Below are 11,199 nucleotides of genomic sequence, written 5' to 3' on the forward strand. Positions count from 1 at the left end.
TACTCTGTGGGGACGGATAGATTTCTGATGAGGCCGGTGTAGTTGATGATTTCACTGTGATTGGATGGGTTGCTGACGAATTCACTGTTACTGCTGATGCTTGTGTTGATGCAGGGGACAATTCAGATGCAATCTCATTTGATGATGCTAATTGTGTCACTGGTGAGTGGCTGCCTGGTGAAGACCCAGCTACCAATGAGACTGTTGGGGTTACTCGTGATGATCCCTGACTGGTTTTGAATGGAGACTCAGTTATTGATGAGACTTGTGTCACTATTGGATGCAATTCCGAAATGGATGTGACTTGTACTGTTGTGGGATTGTTTTCTGATGTTGATGAATTCATTGATATACTCTGTGCTGACAAATGGTTTTCTGATGAGGCTGATGCAACTGAGGAGGATTTCATTGTGGTTAGAGTGTTTTCTGATGAATTCAGTGTTACAAATGACCCATGTATTGGTGCAGGGGACAATTCTGATGAAGTGTCCATTGTTGAAGATATTTGCGTTGTACTTGTCTTGGTGCCTGATGAAGACCCAGTTACCAATGAGAATGTGTTACTTTGTTCAGTCAGTGCTGAATGTTTTGTGATCGATGATACTTGTGAAGTTGTTTGACTTGTTTGTGTTGAAGAGCCAGTTATTGATGGTACCTGTGCGGTGGTTGAACTGGACGCAGTTTCAAATGATCCTTGCGGTGTTGAGTGGATCAGTGATGGAGACATTGCCAATGATGATATTTGTTCAGTTGTTGGATGTGTCTCTGATGAAGACGTTGTTACTGCTGATGTCTGTGTTGTTGTTGGATACAATTCTGATGATGTCTCAGTTATTGATGATTGGTGGGTATGTACAGTCTGGGATTGTGAAGAAGACTCAAGTCTTGATGAGTGTTGCAATGTTGTTAGATTGGATTCTCGTGTAGGAAGTGTCACTGATGATGGATGTGCAGATGGATGGGTTTCAGTTGAGGACAACGGGAGCAAAGAAATTTTGTTTTCTGTTGAGTAGGTCAGTGATGACATCTGTGTCACTGCTGACAGAGGTGATGTTGTAGATTGCATTTCTGGTGAAGTTTTAGTTATTGATGACACTTGTGTCATTGTTGGATTGCTTTCTGATGATTTCAAAGTTTTGAAGGACATGTTCCTTGTTGTTGGATGTGTTACTGATGATGTCTCCTTTCCTGGGGACACTAGTGCATCTCTTGAAGTGGTTTCTGCTGAGGACTCAGTGCTGGATGATAGATGCAAGATTGGTGGCTGAGATTGTGATGATGATTGTGTCATCAATGTTACTAATGTTTTTGCTGAATGAGATTCAGATGAAGATTGTCCTAAAGAGGTTTTCTGTGATGATCCCTGACTGGTCTGTAACAGGGTTTTAATGCTTGATGAAGCTTCTGTTACTTTTGGAAAGGATTCTGAAGAAGTCCCAGTTATGGATGACACCTGTGCTGTTGTTGAATTGTTTTCAAATGTTGAAGAATGTATTGATGTACTATGTGGGGACGGATAGGTATCTGATGAGGCCGGTGTAGTTGATGATTTCACTGTGATTGGATGGGTTGCTGACGAATTCACTGTTACTGCTGATGCTTGTGTTGATGCAGGGGACAATACAGAAGCAATCCCTGTTGATGATGATAATTGTGTCACTGATGAGTGGCTGCCTGGTGAAGACCCAGTTACCAATGAGACTGTTGAGGCTAATTGTGATGATCCCTGTCTGGTTTCTGATGGAGACTCAGTTATTGATGAGACTTGTGTCACTATTGGATGCGATTCCGAAATGGGTGTGACTTGTGCTGTTGTGTGATTGTTTTCTGATGTTGATGAATTCATTGCTATACTCTGTGTTGACAAATGTTTTTCTGATGAGGCTGATGTAACTGAGGAGGATTTCATTGTGGTTATAGTGTTTTCCGATGAATTCAGTGTTACAAATGACCCATGTGTTGGTGCAGGGGACAATTCTGATGAAGTGTCCGTTGTTGAAGATATTTGCGTTGTACTTGTCTTGGTGCCTGATGAAGACCCAGTTACCAATGAGAATGTGTTACTTTCTTCAGTCAGTGCTGAATGTTTTCTGATCGATGATACTTGTGAAGTTGTTTGACTTGTTTGTGTTGAAGAGCCAGTTATTGATGGTACCTGTGCGGTGTTTGCACTGGACACAGTTTCGAATGATCCTTGAGGTGTTGAGTGGATCAGTGATGAAGACATTGCCAATGATGATACTTGTTTAACTGTTGGATGTGTATCTGATGAAGACATTGTTCCTGCTGATGTCTGTATTGTTGGATACATTTCTGATGATGTCTCAGTTGTTGATGATCTTTGGGCATGGGCGTCATGGAGTTCTGATGAAGATTCAGTTACTGATGTGAATTGTGATCTAGATGACCCAGATTCTGGTGTAGAAGGATACTGTGATGATGGCTGTGCAGTTGAATAGTTTTCAGCTGAGGACGATGTTATTGATGACAATTCTCTTTGTGACGACTCGGTTCCTGATGATGTCTGTGTTACTGCTGACATTTGTGTTGTTGTGGGATATATTGATGCACTCTGTGCTGAGGAATAGGATCCTGATGAGGCTGGTGTAAGTGACGAAGATTTCACTGTGGTTGGATGGGATTCTGATGACATTGTTGTCCAGCTGCCTGATGGAGACCCAGTAACCAACGAGACATTGTTACTTTCTTCAGTCAGTGCTGAATGTTTTGTGATTGATGATACTTGTGAAGTTGGTTGACTTGTTTCTTTTGAGGAGCCAGTTATTGATGGTACATGTGCCGTGGTTGAACTTGATGCAGATTCTAATGACTCTTGTGGTGTTGATTGGATTAGTGATGAAGACGTTGCCAGTGATATTTTTCCAGTTGTTGGATGTGTCTCTGATGAAGACATTGTTCCTGCTGATGTCTGTATTGTTGGATACATTTCTGATGATGTCTCAGTTGTTGATGATCTTTGGACGTGGACGCCATGGAGTTCTGATGAAGATTCAGTTATTGATATGAATTGTGATCTTGATGACCCAGATTCTGGTGTAGAAGGTGTCTGTGATGATGGCTGTGCAGATGAATAGTTTTCAGCTGAGGACGATGTTATTGATGACAATTCTCTTTGTGTTGACTCGGTTCCTGATGATGTCTGTGTTACTGCTGACACTTGTGTTGTTGTGGGATATAATTCAGATGAAGACTTAGTTGTTAATGATAGTTGTGCCATTGTTGGATTGCTTTCTGATAATGACACATTACTCGGTGTTGGGTGTGTTACTGATGATGTCTCCTTTCCTGGGGACACTAGTGCATCTCTTGAAGTGGTTTCTGCTGAGGACTCAGTGCTGGATGATAGTTGCAAGATCATTGACTGAGATTTTGTTGATGATTGTGTCATCAGTGTTACTGATGTGTTTGCTGGATGAGATTCAGGTGAAGATTGTCCTGAGGAGGTTATCTGTGATGATCCCTGACTGGTCTCTAACAGGGTTTCAATGCTTGATGAAGGTTCTGTTACTTTTGGAAAGGATTCTGAAGAAGACCCTGTTATGGATGATACCTGTGGTGTTGTTGAATTGTTTTCGCGTGTTGAAGAATGTATTGATGTACTCTGTGGGGATGGATAGGTATCTGATGAGGCCGGTGTAGTTGATGATTTCACTGTGGTTGGATGGGTTGCTGACGAATTCACTGTTACTGCTGATGCTTGTGTTAATGCAGGGGACAATACAGAAGCAATCCCTGTTGATGATAATTGTGTCACTGATGAGTGACTGCCTGGTGAAGACCCAGTTACCAATGAGACTGTTGAGGCTAATTGTGATGATCCCTGTCTGGTTTCTGATGGAGACTCAGTTATTGATGAGACTTGTGTCACTATTGGATGCGATTCTGAAATGGATGTGACTTGTGCTGTTGTGTGATTGTTTTCTGATGTTGATGAATTCATTGATATACTCTGTGTTGACAAATGTTTTTCTGATGAGGCTGATGTAACTGAGGAGGATTTCATTGTGGTTAGAGTGTTTTCCAATGAATTCAGTGTTACGAATGACCCATGTGTTGGTGCAGGGGACAATTCTGATGAAGTGTCCGTTGTTGAAGATATTTGCGTTGTACTTGTCTTGGTGCCTGATGAAGACCCAGTTATCAATGAGAATGTTTTACTTTGTTCAGTCAGTGCTGAATGTTTTCTGATCAATGATACTTGTGAAGTTGTTTGACTTGTTTGTGTTGAAGAGCCAGTTATTGATGGTACCTGTGCGGTGGTTGAACTGGACGCAGTTTCGAATGATCCTTGAGGTGTTGAGTGGATCAGTGATGAAAACATTGCCAATGATGATACTTGTTTAACTGTTGGATGTTTCTCTGATGAAGATATTGTTACTGCTGATGTCTGTGTTGTTGTTGGATACAATTCTGATGATGCCTCAGTTATTGATGATTGGTGGGTATGTCCAGTCTGGGATTGTGAAGTAGACTCAAGTCTTGATGAAAGTTGTGATGTTAGATTGGATTCTCGTGTAGAAAGTGTCACTGATGATGGGTGTGCAGATGGATGGGTTTCAGTTGAGGATGACACGAGCAAAGAAAATTTGTTTTCCGTTGAGTGCATCAGTGATGAAGTCTGTGTCGCTGCTGCTGTTGTAGATTGCATTTCAGGTGAAGTTTTAGTTGTTGATGACACCTGTGTCATTGTTGGATTGCTTTCTGATGATTTCAAAGTTTTGAACGACATGTTCCTTGTTGTCGGATGTGTTTGTGATGATGTCTCAGTTACTGGAGACTCTGGTGCTTCTCTTGAAGTACTTCCTGCTGAGCGGTCAGTACTGGATACTGATTGTATCGTTGTTGGCTGTGAGTCTGATGAAGAATGAGTCGTGTGTGTCAATGGAGTTTTTGCTGAATGAGATTCAGATGACGATTGTCCTAAAAAGGTTAGTTGTGATGTTCCCTGATTGGTGTCCTGTAGAGACACGGTTGTTGATGTGACTTGTGTCACTATCGGATGTGATTCTGAAGAAGATCCAGTTATGGATGCCACTTGTGCTGTTGCTGCATTGGTATCTGATGTTGACGAATTTATTGATGTACTGTGTGCTGAGGAATAGGATCCTGATGAGGCTGGTGTAAGTGACGAAGATCTCACTGTGGTTGGATGGGATTCTGATGACATTGTTGTCCAGCTGCCTGATGGAGACCCAGTAACCAACGAGACATTGTTACTTTCTTCAGTCAGTGCTGAATGTTTTGTGATTGATGATACTTGTGAAGTTGGTTGACTTGTTTCTTTTGAAGAGCCTGTTATTGATGGTATACGTGCCGTGGTTGAACTTGATGCAGTTTCTAATGATGCTTGTGGTGACGAGTCAATCAGTGATGGGGATGTTGCCAGTGATGATATTCGTGTAGTTGTTGGATGTGTCTCTGATGAAGACATTGTTTCTGCTGATGTCTGTTTAGTTGTTGGATACATTTCTGATGAACTCGCAGTTATTGATGATCTTTTGGCATGGGTACCATGGAGTTCTGATGAAGACTCAGTCATTGATGTGAATTGTGATGTTGATGACCCTGATTCTGGTATAGAAGGACTCTGTGACGATGCATGTGCAGGTGAATAGTTTTCAGTTGTGGACGATGTTAATGATGCCAATTCTCTTTGTGTTGTCTGGACCTCTGATGAAGTCTGTGTTACTGCTGACATCTGTGTTGTTGTGGGATACAATTCAGATGAATTCTTAGTTGTTGATGATACTTGTATCATTGTTGGATTGCTTTCTGATGATGACACAGTCTTCAATGTCAAATTTGTTGTTGGATAAGTGCCTGACGATGTCGCTGTTACTGAAGATACTCGTGCTTCTCCTGAGATGGTTTCTGCTGAAGACTCAGTGCTGGATGAAAATTGTGTCACTGTTGGCCGGGTTTCTGAATATGATTGAGTCATCTGTGTCACTGGTGTGTTTGCTGGATAAGGTTCAGATGAAGATTGTCCTGAATCGGTTACTTGTGATGATCCCTGACTGGTGTGTAATGGGGTCTCAGTGATTGACGAAGCTCCTGGCACTGTTGGATGTGATGCTGAAGAAGACCCAGTTATGGATGTGACATGCACTGGTGTTGCATTGTTTTCTGATGCTGAAGAATTTATTGATGTACTCTGTGCTGAAGAAAAGGATTCTGAGGAGGCTGGTGTAAATGACGATAGTTTCACTGTGGTTGGAAGGGATTCTGAGGAATTTGGTGTAACTGCTGACACTTGTATTGTAGCAGGGGACAATTCAGATGAAGGTTCTGTTATTGGTGATAATTTTGTGGTTGTTGTCTGGCTGCCTGGTGAAAATCCTGTCGCCAAAGAGACATTGTTACTTAGTTCAGTCAGTGCTGAATGTTTTGTGATTGATGATACTTGTGAAGTTGCTTGACCTGTTTCTTTTGAGGAGCCAGTTATAGATGCTACTTGTGCTGTGGTCGGACTTGAAGCAGTTTCTAATGACCCTTGTGATGTGGATTGGATTAGCGATGAAGACGTTGCCAGTGATATTTGTTTAGTTGTTGGATATGTCTCTGATGAGGACATTGTTCCTGTTGATGTCTGTATTGTTGGATACATTGCTGATGTTGTCTCAGTTGTTGACGATCTTTGGGCGTAGATGCCATGGAGTTCTGAAGAAGACTCAGTTGCTGATGTGAATTGTGATCTTGATGACCTAGATTCTGGTGTAGAAGGAGTCTGTGATGATGGCTGTGCAGACAAATAGTTTTCAGCTGAGGACGATGTTATTGATGACAATTCTCTTTTTGTAGACTGGGTTCCTGATGATGTCTGTGTTACTGCTGACACCTGTGTTGTTGTGGGATATAATTCAGATGAAGACTTAATTGTTGATGATAGTTGTGGCATTGTTGGATTGCTTTCTGAAGATGGCACAGTTTGGAATGACACATTACTCGTTGTTGGGTCTGTTACTGATGATGTCTCCTTTCCTGGGAAAACTAGTGCTTCTCTTGAAGTGGTTTCTGCTGAGGACTCAGTGCTGGATGATAGTTGCAAGATTGTTTGCAGAGATTGTGATGATGATTGTGTCATCAGTGTTACTGGGGTATTTGCTGGATGGGATTCAGATGAAGATTGTCCTGAATAGGTTTTCTGTGATGATCCCTGACTGGTCTGTAATGGGGTTTCAGTGATTGATGAAGCTTCTGTTACTTTTGGAAAGGATTCTGAAGAAGTCCCAGTTATGGATGACACCTGTGCTGTTGTTGAGTTGTTTTCGAATGTTAAAGAATGTATTGATGTACTATGTGGGGATGGAATGGGTTCTGATGAGGTCGGTGTAGTTGATGATTTCACTGTGGTTGGATGGGTTGCTGACGGATTCACTGTTACTGCTGACGCTTGTGTTGATGCAGGAGACAATTCAGATGCAAGCTCTTTTGATGATGATAATTGTGTCACTGATGACTGGCTGCTCGGCGAAGACCCAGTTACCAAAGATACTATTGAGGTTAATTGTGCTGATCCCTGACTGCTTTCTGATGGAGACTCAGTTATTGATGAGACTTGTGTCACTATTGGATGCAATTCCGAAATGGATGTGACTTGTGCTGTTGTGGGATTGTTTTCTGATGTTGATGAATTCATTGATATACTCTGTGCTGACAAATGTTTTTCTGATGAGGCTGATGCAACTGAGGAGGATTTCATTGTGGTTAGAGTGTTTTCTGATGAATTCAGTGTTACAAATGACTCATGTATTGGTGCAGGGGACAATTCTGATGAAGTGTCCGTTGTTGAAGATGTTTGCGTTGTACTTGTCTTGGTGCCTGATGAAGACCCAGTTACCAATGAGAATGTGTTACTTTGTTCAGTCAGTGCTGAATGTTTTGTTATCGATGATACTTGTGAAGTTGTTTGACTTGTTTGTGTTGAAGAGCCAGTTATTGATGGTACCTGTGCGGTGGTTGAATTGGACACAGTTTCAAATGATCCTTGAGGTGTTGAGTGGATCAGTGATGAAGACATTGCCAGTGATGATATTTGTTCAGTTGTTGTTTGTGTCTCTGATGAAGATATTGTTACTGCTGATGTCTGTATTGTTGTTGGATACAATTCTGATGATGTCTCAGTTATTGATGATTGGTGGGTATGTACAGTCTGGGATTGTGATGAAGACTCAGGTCTTGATGAGAGTTGCAATGTTGTTAGATTGGATTCTCCTGTAGAAAGTGTCACTGATGATGGGTGTGCAGATGGATGGGTTTCAGTTGAGGATGACGCGGGCAAAGAAAATTTGTTTTCCGTTGAGTGCATCAGTAATGACGTCTGTGTCGCTGCTGACAGCTGTGATGTTGTAGATTGCATTTCTGGTGAAGTTTTAGTTATTGATGACACTTGTGTCATTGTTGGATTGCTTTCTGATGATTTCAAAGTTTTGAAGGACATGTTCCTTGTTGTTGGATGTGTTTGTGATGATGTCTCAGTTACTGGAGACTCTGGTGCTTCTCCTGAAGTACTTCCTGCTGAGCGGTCAGTACTGGATACTGATTGTCTCATTGTTGGCTGTGAGTCTGATGAAGAATGAGTCGTGTGTGTCAATGGAGTTTTTGCTGAATAAGATTCAGATGAAGATTGTCCTAAAAAGGTTAATTGGGATGATACCTGACTGATTTCCGATGAAGACACCGTTGTTGATGAGAGTTGTGTCACTATTGGATGTGATTCTGAAGAAGACCCAGTTATGGATGCCACTTGTGCTGTTGTTGCGTTGGTTTCTGATGTTGTAGAAATTATTGATGTACTGTGTGCTGAGGAGTAGGATCCTGATGAGGCTGGTGTAAGTGACGAAGATTTCACTGTGGTTGGATGGGATTCTGATGACATTGTTGTCCAGCTGCCTGATGGAGACCCAGTAAGCAACGAGACATTGTTACTTTCTTCAGTCAGTGCTGAATGTTTTGTGATTGATGATACTTGTGAAGTTGATTGACTTGTTTCTTTTGAAGAGCCAGTTATTGATGGTACATGTGCCGTGGTTGAACTTGATGCAGTTTCTAATGATGCTTGTGGTGATGAGTCAATCAGTGATGGGGATGTTGCCAGTGATGATATTTGTCCAGTTGTTGGATGTGTCCCTGATGAAGACATTGTTATTGCTGATGTCTGTTTTGTTGTTGGATACATTTCTGATGAACTCGCAGTTATTGATGATGTTTTGGCATGGGTACCATGGAGTTCTGATGAAGACTCAGTCATTGATGTGAATTGTGATGTTGATGACCCTGATTCTAGTGTAGAAGGACTCTGCAACGATGCATGTGCAGGTGAATAGTTTTCAGTTGTGGACGATGTTAATGATGCCAATTCTCTTTGTGTTGTCTGGACCTCTGATGAAGTCTGTGTTAATGCTGACACCTGTGTTGTTGTGGGATACAATTCAGATGAATTCTTAGTTGTTGATGATACTTGTATCATTGTTGGATTGCTTTCTGATGATGACACAGTCTTCAATGTCAAATTTGTTGTTGGATAAGTGCCTGACGATGTCGCTGTTATTGAAGATACTCGTGCCTTTCCTGAAATGGTTTCTGCTGTAGACTCAGTGCTGGATGAAAATTGTGTCACTGTTGACCGTGTTTCTGAATATGATTGTGTCATCTGTGTCACTGGTGTGTTTGCTGAATAAGATTCAGATGATGATTGTCTTGAATCGGTTACTTGTGATGATCCCTGACTGGTGTGTAATGGCGTCTCGGTGATTGACGAAGCTTCTGGCACTATTGGATGTGATGCTGAAGAAGAGCCAGTTATGGATGTGACATGTACTGGTGTTGCATTGTTTTCTGTTGTTGAAGAATTTATTGATGTACTCTGTGCTGAGGAATAGTTTCCTGAGGAGGCTGATATAAATGATGAAGATTTCACTCGAGTTGAATGGGATTCTGAGGAATTTGGTGTAACTGCTGACACTTGTATTGAAGCAGGGGACCATTCAGATGAAGGTTCTGTTATTGGTGATAATTTTGTTGTTGTTGTCTGGCTGCCTGGTGAAAATCCAATCGCCAAAGAGACATTGTTACTTTGTTCAGTCAGTGCTGAATGTTTTGTGATTGATGATACTTGTGAAGTTGCTTGACCTGTTTCTTTTGAGGAGCCAGTTATTGATGCTACTTGTGCCGTGGTTGAACTTGAAGCAGTTTCTAATGACCCTCGTGATGTTGGTCGGATTAGTGATGAAGACATTAACAGTGATATTTGTTTAGTTGTTGGATGTGTCTCTGATGAAGACATTGTTACCGCAAATGTCTGTATTGTTGGATAGATTACTGATGATATTTCAGTTGTTGATGATCTTTGGGTGTGGGCGCCATGGAGTTCTGAAGAAGACTCAGTTGCTGATGTGAATTGTGATCTTGATGATCCAGATTCTGGTGTAGAAGGAGTCTGTGATGATGGCTGTGCAGGTAAATAGTTTTCAGCTGAGGACGATGTAATTGATGACAAGTCTCTTTGTGTTGACTGTGTCCCTGATGAAGTCTGTGTTACTGCTGACACTTGTATTGTTGTGGGATATAATTCAGATGACGTCTTTGTTGTTGATGATAGTTGTGTCATTGTTGGATTGCTTTCTGATGATGGCACAGTTTGGAATGACACATTACTCGTTGTTGGGTGTGTTACTGATGATGTCTCCTTTCCTGGGAAAACTAGTGCATCTCTTGAAGTAGTTTCTGCTGAGGACTCAGTGCTGGATGGTAGGTGCAAGATTGTTTGCAGAGATTGTGATGATGATTGTGTCATCAGTGTTACTGGGGTGTTTACTGGATGAGATTCAGATGAAGATTGTCCTGAAGAGGTTTTCTGTGATGATCCCTGACCGGTGTGTAACGGGGTTTCAGTGATTGATGAAGCTTCTGTTAATTTTGGAAAGGATTCTGAAGAAGACCCAGTTATGGATGACACCTGTGCTGTTGTTGAATTGTTGTCGAGTGTTGAAGAATGTACTGATGTACTATGTGGGGATGGAATGGGTTCTGATGAGGTCAGTGTACTTGATGATTTCACTGTGGTTGGATGGGTTGCTGACGGATTCACTATTACTGCTGATGCTTGTGTTGATGCAGGTGACAATTCAGATGCAGGCTCTTTTGATGATGATAATTGTGTCACTGATGAGTGGCTGC

The 11,199-nt window shown here is 41.7% G+C and overlaps 1 protein-coding gene across 1 annotated transcript in view; it reads right to left on the reverse strand.

Annotated features, from left to right (window-relative positions):
- The window catches only part of LOC132833582 (mucin-3B-like), a 53,943-nt gene extending 44,453 nt beyond the window's left edge, over positions 1-9,490 (reverse strand). The window contains exon 1 of the mRNA XM_060851950.1: positions 30-9,490. Within this exon, the coding sequence (XP_060707933.1) occupies positions 30-9,490 (9,461 nt within the window). The remainder of the gene's footprint in view (positions 1-29) is intronic.
- Between the last annotated feature and the right edge of the window lie 1,709 nt (positions 9,491-11,199).

Source organism: Hemiscyllium ocellatum, chromosome 37 (genome assembly GCF_020745735.1).
Source record: "Hemiscyllium ocellatum isolate sHemOce1 chromosome 37, sHemOce1.pat.X.cur, whole genome shotgun sequence".
NCBI classification, from domain to species: Eukaryota; Metazoa; Chordata; class Chondrichthyes; order Orectolobiformes; family Hemiscylliidae; genus Hemiscyllium; species Hemiscyllium ocellatum.